At 45.5% G+C, this 22,389-nt stretch overlaps 1 protein-coding gene across 2 annotated transcripts; it reads right to left on the bottom strand.

Annotated features, from left to right (window-relative positions):
- Window positions 1-2,477: 2,477 nt before the first annotated feature.
- Window positions 2,478-21,820, bottom strand: TMEM120B (transmembrane protein 120B). Of its 2 annotated transcripts, none has more exons than XM_042441952.1 (12): window positions 21,767-21,820; window positions 11,904-12,022; window positions 11,063-11,179; window positions 9,340-9,399; window positions 8,762-8,857; window positions 7,582-7,671; window positions 6,776-6,841; window positions 5,654-5,715; window positions 5,197-5,289; window positions 4,295-4,359; window positions 3,468-3,536; window positions 2,478-2,927 (listed from the first exon to the last, which is right to left on the bottom strand). In XM_042441952.1, the coding sequence occupies exons 1-12, from the start codon at window positions 21,803-21,805 to the stop codon at window positions 2,820-2,822; spliced, it is 984 nt and encodes a 327-aa protein (XP_042297886.1). In that variant the 5' UTR covers window positions 21,806-21,820; the 3' UTR covers window positions 2,478-2,819. The 2 variants fall into 2 exon arrangements, with proteins under 2 accessions (XP_042297886.1, XP_042297884.1); XM_042441950.1 differs by lacking the exon at window positions 21,767-21,820 and adding an exon at window positions 20,357-20,714.
- Window positions 21,821-22,389: the final 569 nt, after the last annotated feature.

Genomic DNA, 22,389 nt, shown 5'->3' with positions numbered 1-22,389 from the left:
CTGCCAAAATAAAGCTGCTTCGGGTCTCTTTGGAGGTATGCTATTTAAATGATGCATGGGTCTTAAGAGTCCGGAGGTCGCGCCAAAGCCACACTCCATTCCTAAGCACTGGAGTGCAGCTTTGGTGCAGCTTCCGGATTCTTAGGATGCATCCATCATTTAAATAGCATACCTCCAAAGAGATCCGAAGCAGCTTTATTTTGGCAGTCTGTAACAGGCCATAGGTTCTATGATCTCCTATCCAATGAACTCCCTCGCCCATCTTTTCACAGATGCAGTCCTCCAAACCTGTCCCTTCCCTAGTTCACAAAGAATGGGGCAGCTGCAGACAAGAGTCCAGCTCTTTTCTTATAGATATGCATGGCATTCCTGTATGTGCAGCTATAGGAAAATAGCTGGATTCTTGTCTGCACTTTCGACTGCCTAGGAAAGATCCAGATTTGGGAGACAGCAGCTGAGAAACAGTAGGTTTTGGGGGAAGGGATTCTGATGGTTGCACCATTGGTAGACAACTGTGACTTCAGCAACAACCCAAAAAGTGAGTTGTGATGGTAAGAATCAAATTCACCAACAGGAAGCCAGCTAATATTTTTATTCTCCCTCATACGGAATAACTACCTCAAAATATTATCTGTTAAATTCAGTGTTACCCAATTTAGAAAGCCAACTCTGCTTGAAAACAGAAGTCTTACCCCATCTCTCTTTTGTTTCTACCTTTTAAAGAACGGGACTCTTCACTGAATTTGGATTTCTCTCCAAGGCACCAGTTGTCCTTATAGTGATCATGGAGGAGGGAGAGAAACCTTCATCATTTAATTTCTCCATGAGTCTTTTTAAATTAAGGGAAGAAAGCTGTGATGGGCGTAATCTCTTGGAACTCTTGGATCGGTTTCTTCTGCCTGCCGACCAATCACAAAAAGGTGGCAAAAAATCACTCTCGGTTGATACCTTGCACATGGAGATAACTTCTTTGAAAGACTGCATTCGGTACAATAGTTCCAGTCAGGTGCAGCTGGCATGAAAGCCAGAGGAATATGTCGTCCTGCTACATTTGAATGATAAGCAAATGAGAGTGTTGGGTTTGAACCAGAGAGTAAAACGTAAGAAAGCACAAGGGAGAAAAGACAGCAACCTTTCCTCTCAATCCTCCTTGCTCACAGCAGCTTGGAAAAGCTGTTTTGGATGACAGATTCCCAGAATCCTCCAGCTAGCCATGCTGGCTAGAGGATTCTGGGAGTGATTTGCAAACAGTGTGGAACATTTTAAATTATGTTTAAATATTTTGTTGTTGTTATTTGCTGTTTTTGTTTCAACACCCCTTTCTTTATGCCTGTAAGCTACCTTTGGTAAGAAATAAGATATTTTAAGTGGCCTAAAAATATGGAGAATAAGGAGTACACCCACAACTCTAGTAACAACTGAGTAAGCTACTGTAGGTGGTATGTTTGCCACTGAGACCAGAAATGTTTTCATCTTTTGCCCACTCATTTTGCCTGTTCTCGGGCGTTTGGCCTACAGATTTGCAAATGGGGCAAGGAAACAGCTACACCATTTTTCTATCCACCTTCCAGGTGCATTTGAAGGAGGGATGGCTAGGATTTGAGAACATGCCTCCAAACCATGGGGAGGCTACAGAAAACTATAAACCACTCCACAGCTGAGGCAGTTCTTTATTGGCCATCTTTTCCTTTCCCCCTCCCTCAAGGCTTAACAGGTTTGACCACGGAAACGGAAAACATTCATTCGACCTTTCTGCTAGCAAAGTGACAGCATCCATTGAATTTCAAGAGACTTTCTAATTCCTTCCAGCCCCCATTGTCATGCCCTGGAAGCTGGTTTAGTTGGAAGAGAATACATTGAAGAGTCTCAGACCCCCATCAGCCCGTATCTGCATAGTACAAACAGTCTCTATATGTGCCCACGGGAAATGTTTCCTATGGACCGCAAGTGAAGAGCAAGCATCAGGGAACACTCTCAACCAGTCCTGCTCCCAGACAATGGCTACTGCAGGAGGGGAATGTAGGGTCCATGTGCAACATAGGCCCCCTCAAGTTGTTGGTTTTTTTTTAACAATCCCCACTTTTTAGTCCATAAACATCCCTAAAAGGCATGGGAGGCAATTCTGGTACATTTTGGGCCTGGTCTGACCATCCTGGGCTGAGAAGAGGCTTTTTTCCAAAAGGAAGTGACTCAGAAGTTAACTTCCAGATCATTTCCTGTAGGAAAAAAACCCTACTTCTCTAGGGCCAAAAATGTTGTGAAAACACCCACCATGTCCCATAAAGGCACAACACGTTTTCTTTTAGAAATTGGGGGTATAGCCCTCTGAATTCCCTTGGAGAGGCCAATGCAACCCTACAGAAATCCACCCCTGCCTCATAAGCTTCCAAGACGCAGCCTATAAAGGGGTAGCACTAGGTGGAACACACCATGCGCAGTAGCTTGGGAGTAGCCAGAAAGAGTCCAATATCTGGAACTTCTAAGACAGCACTAAATCAAAGCTTTATTCCAGAATTATGGTCTTTCTTTTGTCTCCTGAGAGTCTTTTTCTCAGTAAGGACCAACATCCCAGGAAAGAGCAGAGGCTTGGGGGGAATGTAATATACTATCAGCTGGGAGAGAGCAGCACTTCCAGAATGAGTCAGTTGAGGAAGACTTCAGGGCATGATGCGGATGGCGTTCCTCCATGGTTTGCTTAGTGTGGGGTCAATATTGAAGCAGGAAGACCGTCTGGGGTATGAGTCGAATCACAGTGGAGGAAAGAGCGAAAAAGAAAACAGACCCCAACTTCTAGCGTCTATCAGCACAGTCTTCCTTTTTCACAACTTCTTCAGTTTGTTCTTCTGAAATTTGGTGTGCACAACTTTCAAAGTCGTCAGAAAGTTTCCAAGGAAGAGCACCAGAAATGTGAGAGCCAGCACAAAAACCTGAAAAGAGCAGGGGACAGATGCGTGAGATTCAAACTCCATTTGCACTGCAGAAATAATCCATAGGACTGGAAAAATTCATGGAAGATAAGGCTATGAAGACCTACTAGTCATGCTGTATACCGCATCAGGGGTGGGCACAGTATGGCTTGCGGGCCACTTTGTGGCTCCTGAAATCGCCCTTTTAAAAACCAGCATAATTTACAGACAATTTTTGCCACCAGAACATACAGAAAGCCATGCAAATCCATTAATATGCAAAAATATCCTCCAGCCCCCACAAGCACCTTGTATTACCCCAAACACTTCCATTTTCCTCTGTATTCCCTCTCAAAATGGCAAGAGGGAGTGACATGATGTCAGAGCCACTGAATCCACAGGACTTATATATGTGTGAACTCATCGTTCAACAATGGATTCAATGGCTCTACTCCAGTCGGGATTCACCAACAGGATTCTGGCCTTAGGATGTCTCAGGCACAGAACCAAGCAGCCCAATTCATTAGGATAAAGAGGGATAGGTAAAAGGAAAAGACTTACTTGCCATTCCTTGCAGTCCTTATGCCTTGACAATTCAAACAGTGTGATAGCATTGTAGAGCTGCCAAAACTGACGGGGAGGAAAAAGGAAGAGTTAAAAAACAGGACTCATAGAGAACTGAACAGTCATCTTAATCAAGACTTTGGCCAAATCCTTTATCACACAGTAGCATAAAAATTCCACAGGTGGAACTGCACTTTGGCTTCTCTCTCTCCCACACTCATTGTTTAGCTTTGGTATGGACAACTGCATGAGGGCCAGGATGCAATGTCCCCTCCAGGCCATCTGTGGGTCACACCTCCCCACAACAAACCATTTTTCTCTGCAGTCCTTCTCAAAATGGCAACAAGAAGTCATGTTGCATCACTTTCTGTCACAACTTTGAGAGGGATTACAGAGAAAAACACAGGTGTTGGGAGGTAGTACAGGATTATTGGGTGGTTGTAGGGGGTATTTTCACACATTTCACCAAAAACATTTGACACCCAGGGACCATAAAAATGGCCCTGGAGGGCTGCAAGCTGTACTTTGACCACTCCTGGCTTATGGGGACGTAGCCAGATGTTTCTCTGATCTGCACCACTCCCCACCAGCCACTGAATAGTCATGGATCATTTCAGAGGGAAAAGAATTCTGTGAAGGTCAAAAGGCAGCATATGAAGGCGTATGTTGGACTTTCACCTGCCTATACTACAGGTTGCCAACTCATTCATGTTAACATCCTGCACTGTAGAGCACACGAAACTATACCCATAACCTCTGTTTCTTGTAACAGCAGCACCATCACCCTGATAGTTTTTGCGAAGAAAAGATGGCGTCCAACTTACATGCCCAAAGAACAAGAAGGGAAGCAGGAAGGTCAATCCTCTCCACATCCAAGACTGAAATCCCTCTAGAAAGAGATCAAAAATGTCACAGCTGAGTGAGGCAGCACAAGCATCGCAGAAGCCAAGCACACTAACTTCTTGCATTCTTGAGTGGCTCTCTGGCCAAATGAACCCCAAACCCAAGGAGAAAAATGTCTATAAAGGAACTCAAGAGGATTTTTTAAAAGCTGGGAGGAAGTGACTTAAGTAGAAAATCTAGAGTGGGCTGCTGTTTTTATTGTACACAAGCAAAAGTTCACCTACTGACATGACTGGACATTTTTGTTGGGTGCACAATATACACAAGGTTACGGACGCAGAGTCATGCATGTGGTGCTGAAATTGGTGGTAGTGCTTCTTCCAGGATCCATGTTTATACATGCCATTGTGCGCAAGGGTTGTAAAACACCCCAGACAGAGAGAGCATGCAAGGGGGTCTTGCAGCACCTTTGAGATCAACTGCAAAAGAAGCTGTAGCATGAGTTTTCATAGACTTGGTCTGCTATGCATCTGAGGAAGTAGACCAAGCCTATGAAAGCAAGACCTTTTTGCATACTAATATTCTGAACTAACACAGCGAGGTCCCTGAATTCTCTACTTGACACAGGTATAGGATCTCAACCCTAGTGTTTGCCTTCTCTGGGTCACTCTGCCGCCCCTATTTCTAAAGGCTCAACTGAAGTTTTAAGTGACAGTGATGCTACAAATTCAGGGGCTGAAGGACAATTTCATGGATAGGGGGGTCAGGATTCTTTTGGGGTGGCAATGTCCACTTTTTGCCCTCGATCTCTCAGAACAACACCCCTGGGCTGGAATCAGGCATCGTCCTGTAATGTGAAATGAGTTCTGAACATGCAACTCACCCACAGTGAGATCTAACTGGTTTCTTTCCCCTAACGCACGAAGTCTGTAAAGACAGCCGCTTTGGTAGTAGTATTGTAGAAACTGGACACAACCTGAAGGAAATCAAAGGGGGGGGGGTCATTTTTTAACTGGTGTACTGTCCACAAAGTGTATCATGTTCTTCAAGTTTCCTACCCCGGGTCTGCTCTTCTTAGTCACCTTGTACCTGGAGTGGGCCATTTGTAGCCCTCTGATGGACTTGCTGTGATAAAGCTTCTTTGCTCAGGCACTCATCCGAGTTTCATGAAGGTTTTTTTTACATGAAATAACAAGTTAATGTTGCATCTCAATTGTGTGAAAGCCACTTTCCTCATACTTAGATCCTGCATGGAACCCACGGCCCACCAAGTGTTCCTTCACCCATGGCATACACTGAGAATTGCATATTTATTGGACAGAACTTGCCAAAACACTTACTCTGAAAAATGGAAAAAGCTAAAAACTGGTTGCGGAACATTTGGTACATAAGACCATCTGGCCTGTGAGGAAGAGAGAGAGAGATAAAAACAACAACACACAATGACGTTTTTGCTCCCATGGACATTGTGTCTGAACATATCATAATCCCATCTGAGAAATTAAAATGGAATCAACAACAAGGCAAGAAAACAAATCCTAGAAGAGCTTGCTAAGCCAACAATGAACAGCATTTCTAAAATTTGTCTTCAGGTGTGCAGAAGCAGCTTGCAGGAGCTTGCCAAAGTGGCAGTTATTTCATGCTACACAAACAGTCATTTAAGGTCTCTTTCACACCACATAGTTACAGCACTTTGATACAGCTTTGGCTACATCCTATGGCAATGTGGGATTTATAGCTTCATGAGGCACTACGGTTCTCTGGCTGAAAATTCTAAGTCTCTTCCCAAATTACAAATCCTAGGATGCTGTAGGATGTAAGCATAGCAGTTGTAAGTAGTATCAAACTGCTACAATTGTTGTGTGAAAGAACCATCAATGTCAAAGCTAACTAAACGTGGTTTCTCCCCACATCTGAATGGAATGGTCCAGGAAAGACTTTACTAAGTGCTCTTTCTTCACATTTTGAAATCCTCAAAGCACATTTTTAATGCAACCCCCACTTTATTCCTTCAGCACTATCTTATATATACAGTCAGCCCTCCATATTCATTGATTCTTTATCAACGGATTAAACTATCCATGGCTTGAAAATATTCCAAAGATATATAAATTCCAAAGAGCAAATCTTGATTTTGCTATTTTATATGAGGGACACCATTTTACTATGCCACTGTATTTAATGGGACTTGCGCATCCATAGATTTTGGTATCCATGGGGGTTCTGGAACCAAACTCCAGTGGATACCAAGGGCTTACTATTTCTTCAATCTGCTGTCATCAGCTCAAATTATTAGTCCCAACTAGAGGAAACTCACGGAATCAGTAGGATGCACATTCATCATTCAAGAGTCAATTCAATAGGTCTGCTTTAACTGGGACTACCATCAGGTCTGAGGCCCTAGCGCTGCTGCGTTTCCAATGCTCATAATGCCTCCAAGTTATAAAAGGTCAAGAACTCACCATGTTAACATAACACCAGATAAAAAAGTAGAGACATAATGATGAGACACCCACCAGCCCTTAATCCTGAAAGGAAGAGGACAAAGTTTCAGGCCAGATCATACATTACAAAATGGCAAACCAGGATTACATTCTGGAAATGACATCTTTTAACTGCCGTGGCAGCATCCTATGGAATCCTGGGGTTTGCAGGTTGGTGAGGGATGAGAGGACTCTGGCTGACCATTCTAAATGATTGTTGCTGTGTGCCTTCAAGTCATTTGTGACCTATGGCGACTCGAAGGCAAATCTATCACACGGACAGGAAGCCTGAAGGAGCATCAGATGCATGAAGCAGCCAACTGAAACTAAAAGCTTGCTTCTCAAGACTCTCTTGCTTTCAACAATGCACATCTACACTACAGAAAAAACAACATCTATACAAAATGTGGGCCTGTCACCCCAACACCATCACTCCCCCCCAATGATTTTTTAACATCTTTCACCTGATGAAGCAGCCAGCGGAGCTTCCAAAATTTGCACAATGTGTTTTGTGCATTTTGGCTGGCCAAGAAAGGTAACACTTTGTGGATTTTGTGTTATTTTGCTGTACAGCTATCCCTGAACATGTTTACAGGGTGTTATTATTTAACACGTGGCTTATCCACCCCACTGGAACTCTGGTCCCTAAAATGTGGATTCCCCAGCTTATCAAACCAGAGAGCAAAGACTTTCGGGAGGGCATTTTACTCAGTTCTCACAGCAGTCAAGTCCATTCCCCTTCACGGAGGCAAATAAAGCATTCCACCCATCTTGAGGACCAGTACCTTGAGCCATTGCTGATGAGGATACTTTCCCTTATTGTCAGCGTGCAGTAATACCACACTAAGAGGAAGTTGAACACTTCATCAGTCACCCTGCAGGAGAAAAGAGGGTACATTTTTGTACACCCAGAACCTAAGCAAAAACACTGCCCTGAAATAACCTGCTAGCCACTGTGCCACGGACTCTCCTGAGGTGCAACCACCTTTTCACTCTTGTTTCCTATCTTGTTAAAAACAAACATGGGGTAAAGCACTCCGCATTGGACCTCTCCGGATACTTTGTGGAAAGTGAGGTGAATTTCCAAGGGAGGCAGGCATGTTAACCAAGAAGGTGCTAATGCCTTCCAGGGGAGAGGCCTATGTGCCAGAGAAGTGGTGCATGATCCAATTTGCAGAGGCGCCTTGGGGCTAATACAGTGAAAGGATCCCATTAGATGTAGACAAATCCACTCAACTGGAAAAGCCACACTGGTAGGGGCTCAGCAGAACCCTTTGAGCTGGGAAAGAGTGGGAATCAGCTCCAGTCTGTCTGACTGTAGCTGTGTGTGCCTGCCTACAACAGGCAATGTAAACAGCTGCTGCCACCAAAAATTTGATTTTTTTGACCTGGAGATGCCACAGACTGAACCTTTTGCATACAAAGCATCTCTGTACCCCTTAGGGATGCCCTCCCAAGTGTTGTCTGCTCACATGGAGTGTCTTTGATCTCAATGGCCTGACCTGTATCCCCCCCTCCACCTCTTCAAATTCAGTGTACAATCTGGTGGGCAGAAGCAAGATGGAGTCTACTGACAGCTCTCTGAGTGACTAGCAGTCAGTTGTGAAGTTTACTGACTCCTGCTTGTTTAACCACAGCAAAAACAAAATCAATGTTCTGTCTTAAGTTGTTGAAATGAAGCATGCACAGGTCCTGGGTGCGAGAGAACCAGTGGGGCCTGATCCCCTCTGGGTGGTTGAGGCAGAGGGCACCCTATCTCTGTCCAGAAAGGGCTATAGCTGGTGGGCACCACCTCAACAAGGCTTGAGTAAAAGTACCACAAACTGGGCATTTCATTCTCCCCAGCTGTAGCCAGAATCTGCTCACTGAAATATGATTCTCAGCCTAAGGTAAAGAGGGATGCTTTGTCTCCACTGTAAGGTGAACATTAACACTGTTCCCTGGGAAACAATGATGCAGCCTTACCGGTAATGAAGAACAAATCGGCAAGCAACTGCTCCTAGTAGTAAGATTATTGTCAAGTACAGTTTGAATTTTTCATATTCGTCTTTGTAGGCAAACCTAGAACAAAATCAGGGAAAGCCTTTTAGGATCAACAAAGAGACAGAAAACCAAACTTGCCTTTAATTAAACAACTGAAATGATGAACACCTAAGGTGACCAGGGATATATTTTTGTGTGAACCATCTGTGATCTCCATTCAGGGATGGTAGTTTTCATTATGGGCCTTCAAGTTGATTCTGAGTGATGATCTTTGCCTGGGGTTTTCTTGGCAAGATTTCTTCAGAGGGGGTTTCCTCTGAGGCTGAGAGTGTGTGACTTGCCCAAGATCACCCAGTGATTTTGTCTGGCTGAGTGAGAATTTGAACCCCTTGTTTCTGGAGTTCCAGTCCAACACTCAAACAATTCCAAACAATTCTAGGCTCAGAATTGATTATCTTTAAACAAAGAGTCAGTGGATCTTGGGATTCTTTCAAGTAGATTCCCCCAAGTACAACATCTCTCTATCTCTGACCCAGAAGAGTGGAAAAGCAACAACTTACTTGGCCTGATTACTTAGTAGGGTTACATTCACATTTCCCAGCACCAGATTTAAGTACAACCTGAAAAGGTAAGAGCACAGCACATCAGAACTGCGAAGTGTTCATGTCAAGGTCTGTATTTTCAGAGTGTATTTTTGTGCCTTGGGTTTCTTTCATATTTTACATTTAAATACCAGCATAAGAGGGAGCATCCTGAGCTTTTCTATGACGCACGTACATCAGAAATAGTTTTTAAAGTAGAAAGCGACAGCAGCTCAATGAACAGGGCTAGTGGAGGGCTTTGAGAGCGACAAAATGGCCTTCACAGGCGACGGTGTCCTCATGATGGACCTTAATGGTGCGAGATTCAGGACAGATAAAAGGAATGACCTCTTCACAAAAGCACACTGTTAACCCATGGAATTTGCTGCACTGATGACTTTAAAATGGGGAAACAGAAACTGATGGAGGAGATGACTACTGCTAGTAATTGTGATGTCTGTGCATCTTCTTCAGTATTCGTGGCAGTTTGCCTCTCAATACCAGCTGATGTGGAACATGGCAGGAAGTTCTGCTTGCATTCAGATCCAGTTGGTGGACCATTAGGTCACCTAGTTGGCTCCTTTGGGAAGAGACTGCTGGACAAGAGAGGCCTTTGGTCTCCTCCAAAAACAGAGTTTCATATCCATATCTTTTTTAAAAAAAACATTTAGCCAATAAGGCTTTGAGCTTTCATAACAAGCTTGATGGAGATGTCAACCTGAACCATCACCCTTTCTAACAGTGGCAGAGTTCCTTTTGAGGAGGGGGGATTTGGGATGTTGTAGGCCACCTTGAGAAAGGTGGGATAGAAGTAAATAATAATAATAATAATAATAATAATAATAATAATAATAATAATAATAGGCCAAAAAGGGAATGTTTCCAAAAGCTGTGATCATGGAACATTTCCCCTTCTTCCTTGGGTTCTGCTAATGATTGATCTGAAACAACACACACTAGGTATGCAACTGAGTAGGCCTCAGTTAGGTGCAGAAGCAAGCACACAGTAGGCTGTACCAGTCTCAAATGACAATTAAATCCACCACCTTATGCTCCTCCATGTGCGGGAACATCATACCAGCCTTTTCTGTTTGCTACACAAATAAAACAGTTACATGCTTTTTGAAAAGTCACTTGAACATATGTTATTTTCCTCAAGCTAAAACTCTTAACTTGATTTCAGATCTTGTCTATACAGGTCAACCATGAGGAACATGTTCCACCAACACAGAATGGCCTGTTGGTGCAAAAGTGTAGTATAATGCCTTATTTTGGACTCCAATTCCCAGGATTTCCCAGCCAGGAAGACCACTTGGGATTCTGGGAGTTGTAATCTTTTTAAAAAGAACTTTTCCAAGCTGGGAACGTTGGAGAGCCCCCCATTTTCCCCTGGATTCTACTAATAATCTGTATCCTTGATTGTTCCTTACAGGCATCCTCTCCTGAGAGTAAACCTGCAACTAGGCACACCTGCATACAAGACCTGATCTATGTTAAGCATCTAGGCTGAGAGACCTTAGGCAAACATTTCACTTTGTGTCAGGGGATGACAGGCCCCAGGGAATGTGCAGAGTGGATTCTAATAACAAGGTCACATGCATTTCTCTTGCTGAACAATGCGCTTGTGGGAACTGTTAACGGTTTCAATTACTGAAAGCCCAGGTTTCAGAAAGAACAGCTCTCGTATTAATGAAGCACTTACCCATTCTTTTTGGGCAAATAGGCTTCCATATCGAAGAAGACATTTTGACGGTCTTTGATCTGGTTGTTGATTTGCTGTATGAGCTCCGATTCTTCCAAGCTGCAGTTGTGTTTGCATCTGTGAAGTTGGGAAGACAAACAGAAATAAGTGGTGCTTAAAAACAGCAACACTTTCTTCTAATTCTTCTGGGTTGCAGCAGTTTAACGTAATCAATTTTCAGTGGACGGGCTGCACCAGTCTGTGCCAACCTGACCAAAAGAGTCTTGTGGTACCTTTGAGACTGATTTATTAAAGCAGAAGCTTTCACAGGTGCTGTAACCAACAAAAGCTCACACTATACAAGGTCTCTTAGTCTGTAAGATGCTGCAAGACTCTTTGTAGTTTAAAGGAATCAATGTGTGATATAAAGCACCCTGATGTAGCCCGGGGGAATAAAGTATGTCCCACGGGCCACATGAGGCCCCTGAGAATCTGTTATGAGGCCCACAAACTCACCAGAGTCTTGCCATAAATTCATTTTTAAAGCTGAATTCAACCACCGCAACATCATGATGGTCGAGATTCTCTTGGTCTCCCCACCAGTCTCCACCTCCCATCAATAAAAGCGGTCATTTTCCAAAAGAAACATTATGGTCTCTGGGAAGGGAAGGAGGAGGAATGGCTCTTCACCCATCTTCACAGATTTTAAAAACTCGATTTTCATGTTTTAAAGACCTGTTAAGATGCAAGCCTCCATAATATCCTAAACTGATATATAACATAACATAACATAACATTCTCAGACACCTCGGGGAAACTGACCAGCAAGGTGGCCCAAGTAAGGACTCTTCTGCCCCATTACCTTTGAAAGCTGCGCTGCAAGTCTTTCAATCCCCTCTTTTGCTTCTGTATGGAACTACTGAAGGTGGCCTGCAAGGTGTTCAGCTCCTCAAGCTTTTGTTTGTAGATTTTGTGGGTTTCCTGAAAAAGGAAATTGATAATTGGGATAGGTTGGTGGGAAAAAGCATTCAGAGATATAAAAATGGCAGCAAACAACATTGAGACAATACGTGTAAGGAGCAACAGTGTGGCTGCCCCCACTCTGGTATCCTCCAGGGACACTGGATTCCCAACTCCCAGCCTGGCTGTGGATGATTAGAGTCCACTGCTTTCGGAGGGTGCCAGGGCGGGGGCAGCCATGCTAGTGTATTGGAGGAGTTCAAGTGCAGAGTACATTCCAGATGTAGGTCTGGGCCTTGAGAGCACTGTACTTTGGTTGAATGAGAAGATGCCCCCTAGTTTTGGTGTTAAACTGAAGGGGCAGACACAGATTCATAAGAATTGGAAGGGGTGGCAAGGGCTATCCAATCTACCCCCCCACTCGGCAAAAATGTACAACTAAGCACTCCCAAGAGATGCCCACCCATCCAACTTCTGTAAAGACCTCCAGTGAAGGAGAGCCCACCACCCTCCAAAATACCCTTGGGCAGCTCTTACAGTCTTCCTAATGTTTAGTTGGAATCTTTTTTCTTGTAATTTGAATCGACTGGTTCATGTTCTAGTCTCTGGAACATACACAACACCCTCACTACTTCTCAGTCTGATGAGTGGGGCCAGAGATTATTAATTTTTTCCCAACATGCCAGAGACTGGCACCATATTTCTGTCTATTGGCTACCACTGTTCCTTTCCTGGAAACTCTCCAGGGATTGGCAGCCAATGGCTCAGGGACTGGCATTGGTCTAGGAACCACCACTTTGAGTACAAGAACTGAAGCCTTGAGAGGAGTAGACATCAATGTCCAAATGTGCTGTTTGCAGGTCAAGCGCGAGAAAGTGAACTTGAAGATCACCCAGAAGACACTCAACCAAGTACTTAGGGGCAGGTCATCAAGGAGACAGCCACTGAGGAAATCCATTGCGGTCACAAGCCAACTTGCTGGCATATACTCTGAGCTTAGTAACTGCTTGCCAAGTGCAGCTGTAGCTTGAGACGGCATCCAAGGTCAGCCCCAACCCAACCTGGCATCTCAGAGGGCTGGATCTGGATGGGTCACGAGAGAGGAAACATGCATGGATGATGTCCAATAGCCAATGGACACTAGCATCCAAAAATCCAGAAAGGAGACCAGAGAAGGAAAGCCATCATTTATATACTCCAAGCAGATTTCTCTATTTGTCCGGCAGGGACCTCTGACCCCATTCCAAAGGTCTAATCCCCCCTCCACTCCTTTGCCATCTGTTTCTTCGGAACAGCTGGTTTGAATGGCACTGCCAGCACAATCTCATTCCAGGATCAGAGGCTAGATAAATATATAAATAGAAAAGGAGGGATCTCGCTGCCATTAGTATGAGGGGGAGGCAACACTACCCCCTCCGAGAATTGGTTGCGCAGACAGGCAAGCTGGCACCCAGACACATATACCCATGGACCTAACAACAATGTGTAAACTTTCCACATAAACAAATGTATTTGGGAGACATCGACTCACCCCCACCCTCTCAAACTTGGCTATTTTTTCATATTGATGGGTTACTGGCTAATGGGAAACCCATTTTTTGACCTGGAAATGAATGACACCAAATATTCTGTCTATACCTATTGTCCGACATTTACACTTTTCTAGAGGGTCTCACTGAAACCCACAGGCACAACCCAGTAGCTTATCAACCCCTCTCCTTGCACCGTGTCTCTTCACCGACAGACATATTCAAAAGCTCCAGACTCTGTTCCCTAATAAAAGGCAAATTAAACATTAACCAAAACTTTCCCCCTCAAACTTCCGCAATCGCCACTTTGTATTTGTTTGCAGTTGCAAGGGAAGAGAAAAGCTAACTTCCAGCTAAAGGCCTGCATTCTTTTAGTTCCGCCTAGAGCAGACCCATTTCGTCCATTAGATTTGTCTACATGTTTACTCCACATTCAACAATTGGTTGAATAGGCCTACTACAATTGGGATAAACCAAAAGATGCCAGCCAAAGCTTGCCTCTGTGCAGGCGCGACAACTGTTCCTGCACATGTGTGCAGAATTCTGCCCCCTGCCCTGTGGTCCCCATTTTTCAAATCAGATGGGTGAGCTGCTCAAACCCATATACTAAAACTAAGACTCCCGTTTCATTAAGCTGATTTATGTGGTATTGAGAGGTTAAGCATTCAAAAGAGACTGTTGTCATTCTGGGTGCCAGAAGTGTTCCAAACAACACCTCAAAGGCATCATCTTCCAAAGGAAGGACAAGAGCATTCCAAGAAGTTAGCCATAAGACAGCCTAGACACCTCTGTGGAGGCAATACAGCATGCCAAAGGCTAAAGCATTTGTTTACCCAGAAGTCGAAAGTGATACCTACTTGGAAGGACAGATCCCAACTTCTTGTTTAACAGGTCTTTGGTGAGATGGCCTCCCCAGACATCCTTCTATAACTCCTCCATCACTGCATCAATGCTTAGAGTTGCAAGCCAACAAAATTAATTCCCAGCCTTCTGCCTGGGTTCTGTGGGACATTTTTAGAATGGAGTAGGGAAATCTTTGACCCTACAGCTCACTGGCACCTTGTCTCACATTCAGTTTACACTCCTGGTGAAAACAACACATCCAACATACACAACTGCAGCTGCTGAAAGCATGTCAAGAGGACATCTTCCCTTCCCAAAATTCTGTCTCCTCTGAAGCTTAGCTAGGGTTGTATCCACATTGCAGAATCAAAGCAGTTTAACACTGCTTTAACTGCCATGGTTCCATCCTACAGAATCCTGGGATTTGTAGTCAGGTGGGACACTAGAGCTCTCACAGACCAGGCTGAACATCCCACCAAACTATAAGTCCCAGGATTCTGTAGGATGGAGCCATGACAGTTAAACTGCTTTAATTCAGTAGTGTGGGCACACCCTGATCTGCACTGACTGCCCTATTAAGTCTTAAATAGCAAGGAAGATGTGGACATTACGGCACAGTCCAATTCTAATTCCCACAGACATAAGTCCACTTACGAAGAAGCATCCAGCCAAGTACAACAAAACCTGCAAAACAGACCCCAAGTCCCCCAACCTAAAGGAACCATGATCCTTATGGCAGAGGGATTGGTTGACCCTTTGACAAAGAAATGCTTGTGTTATGGGAGAAAGCTTACATATTTTTGTTCCGTGTTTCCCTGCAGGCGATGCCGAATCTCAAAATGTGGGAGACCTGACAACAGCCGTGATGACGGTGATGTTTTTGAAAAAATATCACTAAAATTAGAATAAAAAGAGATCCTTGAAAACAGGTCTCTTATTCCTTTGGGTGGCACAAAACAAACAGGAAGAAGATTCAAATAATTAAATTAAATCCCTGCTGTTAGGGTTGAGTCCCTGTGGAATGATTAAGAATCAATCCTACTACTGTTGTTTTTTTACAACTGGTGAAGAGAGCAGAAGGTAAAAGACCGAATGGATTCAAGTGGCAGGAAAAAAACAGGAGGCCCATGTGCACTGGAAAGGACTGGCAGGCAATGAATGACATTTAAACACTGTAGCAAGTAATAGGAATGAATTACTTTTGACAAGCAACTCCTCCACCAGACTTCTTCAGCGAGTCAGGAGTGCTTCTGAATTTTCATTCCAAGGAGTTACATGCTTGCCTGTTTAGCACAACCAACTCCCGCAACCTAGCCAGAGCAACCTGGGCATACTCTGCCTACATCCATCACTTGTTCCTCTATGATAAATATTGGGGGGAAGAACGTGGGAGGTTTGCAGGATAGTCAACCCACTGGGTAGAGCTGGTAGGAGGAAGCAAGTCCCAGGGCCCGGCTCACAAGCCACAAAGAACCAACTTTTGTCGAAGTTCCTACCATCACCTGGAGTCTGCGTCCACTCACCATGGGAGAGTAGGCAAGGGGGTGATCTACAACCACCAATGCAGAGCTGTTAACCAAAACATTTTTCAGGAGATGGGAGCAGGGAACCCAAAGAGCTCCTTGTCTCCAGAGAAACTTGCCCATATACCGAAGTCACTTTCAGAGGCCCTTCTGCAAGCACCCATCATCCGAGGAAGGCAGCAAATGGAGGCAGGGACTTTTGGATGGTGGTGCCCTGCATTTTGAAACCCTTTCACCAGAGACACTGCCATGTCATACTGGAAGAAGCCAAAGATGTGCATTTTCAGTCTCCAAAGATTAGGATTTTCCTGCTGTTCAGAGAATCTTTCTAACTGCATTCAGACCCCACTCCAATAACTATCTAGTGGCACTTAAAATACCAGGGTTTTAATGCTGCATTCCACCAGTGCATCTGAAGATGGGAATCAAAATCCACAAAAGCTTATACTAAAGTAAATCTGTCTCGAAGGTGCAACTAGATTCTTTCCCCCCATCTTCTCTTTTTACACTATGATAGACTAACACAGGGATCTCTTTGGAAGATGTTGTTTGTACCAGCTGCTCTCAGGTTTTTAAAATTCTTTGATTGTATCCTTTTTATTGTTTTGCATGCCAACCTGGTAAAAGTTTGGGGCATTTATAAAATTCTGAACAACAGCTAGCCTGCACTTAAGACAAATAAGTGAAAAGATGTTTATACAGTACCAGAGTAACTGGCAAGCCAGAGTGCAAGGCGATTAAATATTGCAACTTGTACAAAACTTGCTGACAAGGGGATTGTGCCGATGTTCCCATGGTTTCGAATGTTAAACTGAGAGCAGGAGGGGCCCTCGGCAAGAGGCACACCCCTCCATCACCTGCAACAAAGCCACCCTGCAAGTCACACACAACCCTCCAAGCAGATTTCGCTTTGCAAGCACAAAACCTTGGCTGAGACGGAGGAAGGAATGCGATCAATGACCTCCGCAGAGGTCTGAAACAGGGCTGGCACTTCCATTTCTCTCCTCCTGGGACCTGATCTTGTTCTTTTGCAAACTAGGAGGGGCCCCACAGCTGCAGCCAAGCAGCTCCAAATGCAGCCAAGCATCCACACTGGTTGCACTAAGCCCCCTGCTCCAAATCATTCTGGGCAACGTACCCTGGACTATGATCCTCTGCATGTGCCAGAAAGCCACAGGAATCATCACGTTCTTATACATATGGGCTTCCTTAGACCTCCGAAGCTACTGGAGTTGGTGGATAAATATTTTTATGGTGTTAACAAAGGGCCTCAACACCCCAAAGGCACCAGATCCCTTTTGATCTTGGACGCTAAGCAGGGCCAGCCCTGGCTGTATGCCATGGGCAGGTTTACTCTTATCTATTTTATTGTTTGTACGTACAGCGCTGTGCAAATCTACAGTGCTATATCAATAAAGCATAAATAATAATAATAATAATAATAATAATAATAATAATAATAATAATAGGGTGGCAGACTGCCAATGAATCCCAAGTGCTGTGGGTTATATTTCAGAGGAAGGAACTGGCCAAACCTTATGAAATTCATGGGTTCCCCATAAGTCGACAGGTTGGATTTTTTTCCTGTCATTCACTTGATTTAAACTAGTCCAGGAGCTGAGAGCAGGGAGAGAAGAAATGCTTTAAAATTAATCCATAATAACACTACAATAAAAAGGACGGGAATTTTTTTTTGGGGGGAGAGAAAAGAGATAATACCAATCTGGCCAATTTGCCTTCTCTAAATAGGTCAGAGAAGCCAAGGGTTCTCCCCCTGCCATCTGACCTCTTCTTTCGATCAGCACAGTTATCCAGATTAAATGAAATTTGGAAAAACAGAGACGATGCAGACGTGGAAAAGCCCTTTCGGATTGCTCTGTTTATAGCAAAGGCCATTCTTCAAAAGCTAAAGAGAGGAACCAGGCTAGATTGTGGGGGTTGGGTGCTTTGGGTGCTTTCGCACAAGATTGTTTTAATAAGCGGTCAGCTTGTGCCAAGTGGAGAAAAGTTCCAAATTCCAGCCTGCCGCCTCTACCTTTCCTGGCCCTTCCAATGTTTTACACGTCTTAATCTGGCAAAGTGTTAATAGGTAAGGAATTTATTACTGGATCATCCCACCTCCTGCCACTGTGGGCTCAACCGGACTGTGAACTCAACTAAAGGCCTTTCTCCACCTCAGCCTTCAGAGCTGTGAGGTCAGCCATGGCCAGACCTCAACCATGAAGTCTCTGCTTGGCTTGCTGAAGGTCCCAGATTCGGATCTGGGAGCCAGATTTTGCTTGAAAGTGCATTTTGACACTGTGGGGTGGTGAGGGTCCTCCATACATTTTGGCTGCAACTCCCATCTGCTCACAGTATAGAGGACTGTGGGGTCTCCACCTTAAGGGTCACATTTCTTAGTTATGATTTTTAGCATTGGGGAAGGCTAGGTTAAATAGGCTCCCTCCTTCCCATCCATCTGTCTGTTGAGGTGCTTTTTAAAGCACTTATTTTTCCCGAGCCTCTCAGTGCCTGCATCCAAACTGAAGAAATAACCCAGGCTGACACAACTTTAACATCCATGGCTCAATGCTATGGAGTCCTGGAACGCTATGGAGTCTGGTGGGGCCACCACAGCTCTTTGACAGAAGAAGGCTCAACGTCTCACAAAGCTACAACTCCCAGAATCCCACTGCTTTGAGCTGTGGTAGTTAAAGTGGTGTCAAACTGGATTATTTCTGCAGTGCGGACGCAGCCAGTGTCTGACACCTGCACAAGTTCCCTGATGGAAGCGGATGGTCTTTTTGGCCAATATACGTTACACATTATATACTGTATACAGTACACAATATACTTTTTGCAGCTACGTCATGAGGTATCTTGGAGATGGGACCCAAGTCTAAAAATGAAATTCATTTATGGTTCGTATACACCTGACACACATACCCTGAAGGTTATTTGATACACAGCAGGACACGGGGAGGCCAGAATTCGAATCCCGGCTTGGCCATGGAAACCCGCTGGGTGACCTTGGGCAAGTCACATTCCCTCAGCCTCAGAAGACGGCAATGGTAAACCCCCTCTGAAGAAACTTGCCAAGAAAACCCTGTAATAGGCTCACCTTTAAGGGTCACCTTAAGTTATAGGTTGATAGGGTCACCATAAGTTGGAAAGGACATGAAGGCACCCAACAAGAACAACAAGCCCTTAGAAAGAGAAGCTCTACAGAGCCTGGAAATAGGTATCAAAGCACTCCTCCTGGGCAAAAACATAGGCAGAGCACTAGAGAGCGGAAAAGTGACTTTTGGGGACCCAAAGGTCATTGAAAAGCAAGCTGGATGAGAAATCCTGGGACCAAGAGTGCCGAGAAAAACCACCTTGACAAGCTCTCCCATGAATAGTATCCCAGATACAACTGGATAATAGAGAAGGATTCCTCTCCAACACTTTTGGGGTGAGGCTTTTTGATGCTGAGCTCCTTAAACATTTTGGGGAAAGACCAGGGGAAATGCAGTCCTCCTCTTGGGGAAAGCATCACAGAAATCATTTGGGGGTTGTTGTGTTTTTGGACTACGTGGCCATGTTCTAGAAGCGTTTCTTTCTCATGTTTTGCCAGCATCTGTGGCTGGCATCTTCAGAGAAGATGCCAGCCACAGATGCAAGAGAAATGCCAGGAAGGAACACTTCTAGAACATGGCCATAGAGCCTGAACAAACCACAGAAAATGATGGATGCCGGCTGTGAAGAAGCTGGAACTGCCTTGGCAAGGGTTCAGAGGTGCTGCTGCATTTGGCAATGCCTCCATCCCCTTGGGAAGCCCTTCCTTGAAGTCAAAGGGACAACCAGACCGAGCCCTTCTCCTTCTGTGAAGTCAAAGGCTTGTGGGTTTTGGGGGCTCTGTGGCCATGTTCTAGCAGAGTTTCTTCCTGATGTTTTGCCTGCATCTGTGGCTGGCATCTTCTCCTTCCCTTCCATCCAGCGTCTAAGAAGAGTGGAGGACATGGCCTCCGGCTGGAAGCAGAGATGCAGGCTCTCTCTGTGTTCTTTGTGGGCAGGAACACTTAGGCTGCTTCCACACGGCAGCATTCCTCCGCTTTGAGCCCGCTTTAACCGCCTGGGCTCCCGGCTCAGGCATTCAGGGCACTGCGGCTGGTAGAGGCACCAGAGCAGGGCTTGGCCTGCAGCTCCATTGCAGAATTGACAGACTTGGACACTGCTTTAACTACCACGACTCCAAGCTATGGAATTCTGGGATCTGTAGGATTGCCAGGTCTGTAGCCTTCCCTGTCAGAAAGCTGGGCCCAGAATGCCACAGCCTGGCGCCAGGGTGCTTCAAGCGGGGTCAAAGTGGGTTAATTCTGCAGTGTGGAGGCAGCCAAAGCAGCCTTTCCTCCATTGTTTCTCCCTCCTTGGCCTGCGATGGGCTTCTCTGAAGGCACCCTGATGGCTCTTAACTCTAGACAGCGGGGGAAAGCGCCTACCTGGAGCTGCTGGAACTCCTCCTCCAGCTCCCTCCACTCCTCGCGGCACTTCTGCAGCGGCAGGGCCATGCTGGGGCGGGCGAGGCAGCCGGGCGGCCCCGCCGATCCTCCCACTAGGCGCCACAGCCCCTCAGCCCCGCCGGGACCGCCAGCCCTCAGCTGGGCCCGGGCCCACGTGCGCCCGTGACGTCACCGCCGGGCCCCGCCCCGTTAGCCCCGCCCTCCCTCCCTGTCATTCAACTAGCAGGGGGCTTCTTTCCCCTTCCATTAATTGCTGGCCCGCCTGGCCTCGCCGCAGCCGCAGGGCGACCCAGCTTCCCAGCTGCCCATCCCTCCGACTGCAGCCCTTTCCGACAGGCAGCAAGCAAAGCAAAGGGGCGATTCGAAAACACCAGGGGCCCCCACTGCGCAGGCGCGCCCGTCCGGCTCTGGCCATTGGCCTCCTGGCTTCCGATTGGGCCAAAGGAAGTGGGGCTTCCGTTTGGCTCCGCCCCCTCTCCCCTCCCCTTGCGGTTAACTCTTGCTCCCCCCGTCGCTCTCAGCTGCCAAGAGGCGCCAGGACAGCTGCGCGGGTTTGCAGCGCCCCCTGGTGGAAAGGCAGCGGAAGGGGAGGGCTTGGGTTCTTGTTGCAAGATCTGTCTCTCTATCTATAGATATAGATATACAGCTCTCTCTCTCTCTAATTGTATTTTATTGTGGATGGGTGCGTTTGGGAGGCTTGGGATACAATGATGATAACTTTTATTGTGTTTAAAGGGTGTTTTATTATTGTTAGCCGCCTCAATCTGCTTGGAGAGGGGAGCTAAAAATAAATAATTACCATTATTATTATTATTATTATTATTATTATTATTATTTCTCTCTTTCTCTCTTTATCACTCAGTGGGGTGGAACGGTTTGGACATTGGACTATGACTCTGGGAGACCAGGGTTCGAATCCTGGCTCGGCCACAGAAAGCCACTCAGGGACCTTGGGCAAGTCACACTCTCTCAGCCTCAGAGGAAGGAAAAGGCAAACCCCCTCTGAACAAACCTTCCCAAGAAAACCCTATAGCTTCGCCTTAGGGTCACCGTAAGTCAAAAATGACTTGGAAGCCCACCACCACAACGACAACAGCAGCCAAACTCTTGCGATACACTGAACAGCTCTGGCGTTTTAGGCATCTGAGTAAATTCTGAAATGCTGAAAATCTGAAAGGCAGAAATTCATACTATCCAGGAGAGCCCACAATAATATATCACTGGTTCCAGAACTCATTCCAGGCTGGTTTTCAAGCCACACAATAAAAAGAAAGTCCAGAGTTGGGCTGGGAGAATAGATAGTAACACTTATGCGCTACTCAACATTTGCAAGCTTTCACATAACCCTGGAGACCTCCTTACAAAGACTCTGCAAAGCAGTTTACTCACAGTATCCCCATTTTGCAGATGGAGAGACGGAGGCTGCATCTGCCCTGCAGAAATAATCCGGTTTGACACCACTTGAACTGAAATTCAAAGCAAAGCTCTGGTGCCACACCAAACTACCATTCCCAAAATTCCATAGTATGGTGCCCTGGCAGTTAAAGCAGTGTCAAACCAGTTGATTTCTGCAGTATGGATGCAGCCATAGGCAAGTTGCAAGTTGCTTTCCTCCTAAGAGAAGTACGCTTTGAGTCACAAAAGCTGTGAGAGACGTATAGGTCTGAAGGGTGCGAGGAAGAAAAGGAACGAAGCGTAGGTATTCTGTCCTGCCCTTCAATCCCTTGCTGTCTTGTCCATGGCGGCTTGCCTAAATTTAGCTGCGGGAAGTCATTTGATCAGGTACAAAGCAAACCTAAGCAGATTCCAGGGCAGATTAGCTAAGATTTCACTTTCTTCTCGGAAGGGCTGCTCAGATTCGAAATGTGCGAACAGCGCCTGGTGAAAATGAATCACCTCCCCTATTCACCCAGCAATGCTAGACATGCACCTTTGGGATACAATCTTAGTGTGCTTCCTGTTTTGTCCCATCAAGTCGGCTTTGATTTATGCCAACCCCATGAATGGCAGCT

This window comes from Sceloporus undulatus, chromosome 10 (genome assembly GCF_019175285.1).
Source record: "Sceloporus undulatus isolate JIND9_A2432 ecotype Alabama chromosome 10, SceUnd_v1.1, whole genome shotgun sequence".
Taxonomy (NCBI): Eukaryota; Metazoa; Chordata; class Lepidosauria; order Squamata; family Phrynosomatidae; genus Sceloporus; species Sceloporus undulatus.
The sequence above is the reverse complement of the archived record's forward strand: the minus strand, read 5'-3'. Positions and strand labels throughout refer to the sequence as shown.

Excerpts from the sequence above, each read along its gene's own strand:
- TMEM120B (XM_042441950.1), bottom strand. The coding sequence starts at position 20,425 with ATGGCCCTGCCGCTGCAGAAGTGCCGCGAGGAGTGGAGGGAGCTGGAG. Across the intron at positions 7,672-8,761 it reads CGATTTGTTCTTCATTACCG|GGTGACTGATGAAGTGTTCA; the intron begins GTAAGGCTGCAT and ends TTTCTCCTGCAG. Across the intron at positions 3,537-4,294 it reads CCTTCTTGTTCTTTGGGCAT|TTTTGGCAGCTCTACAATGC; the intron begins GTAAGTTGGACG and ends CCTCCCCGTCAG.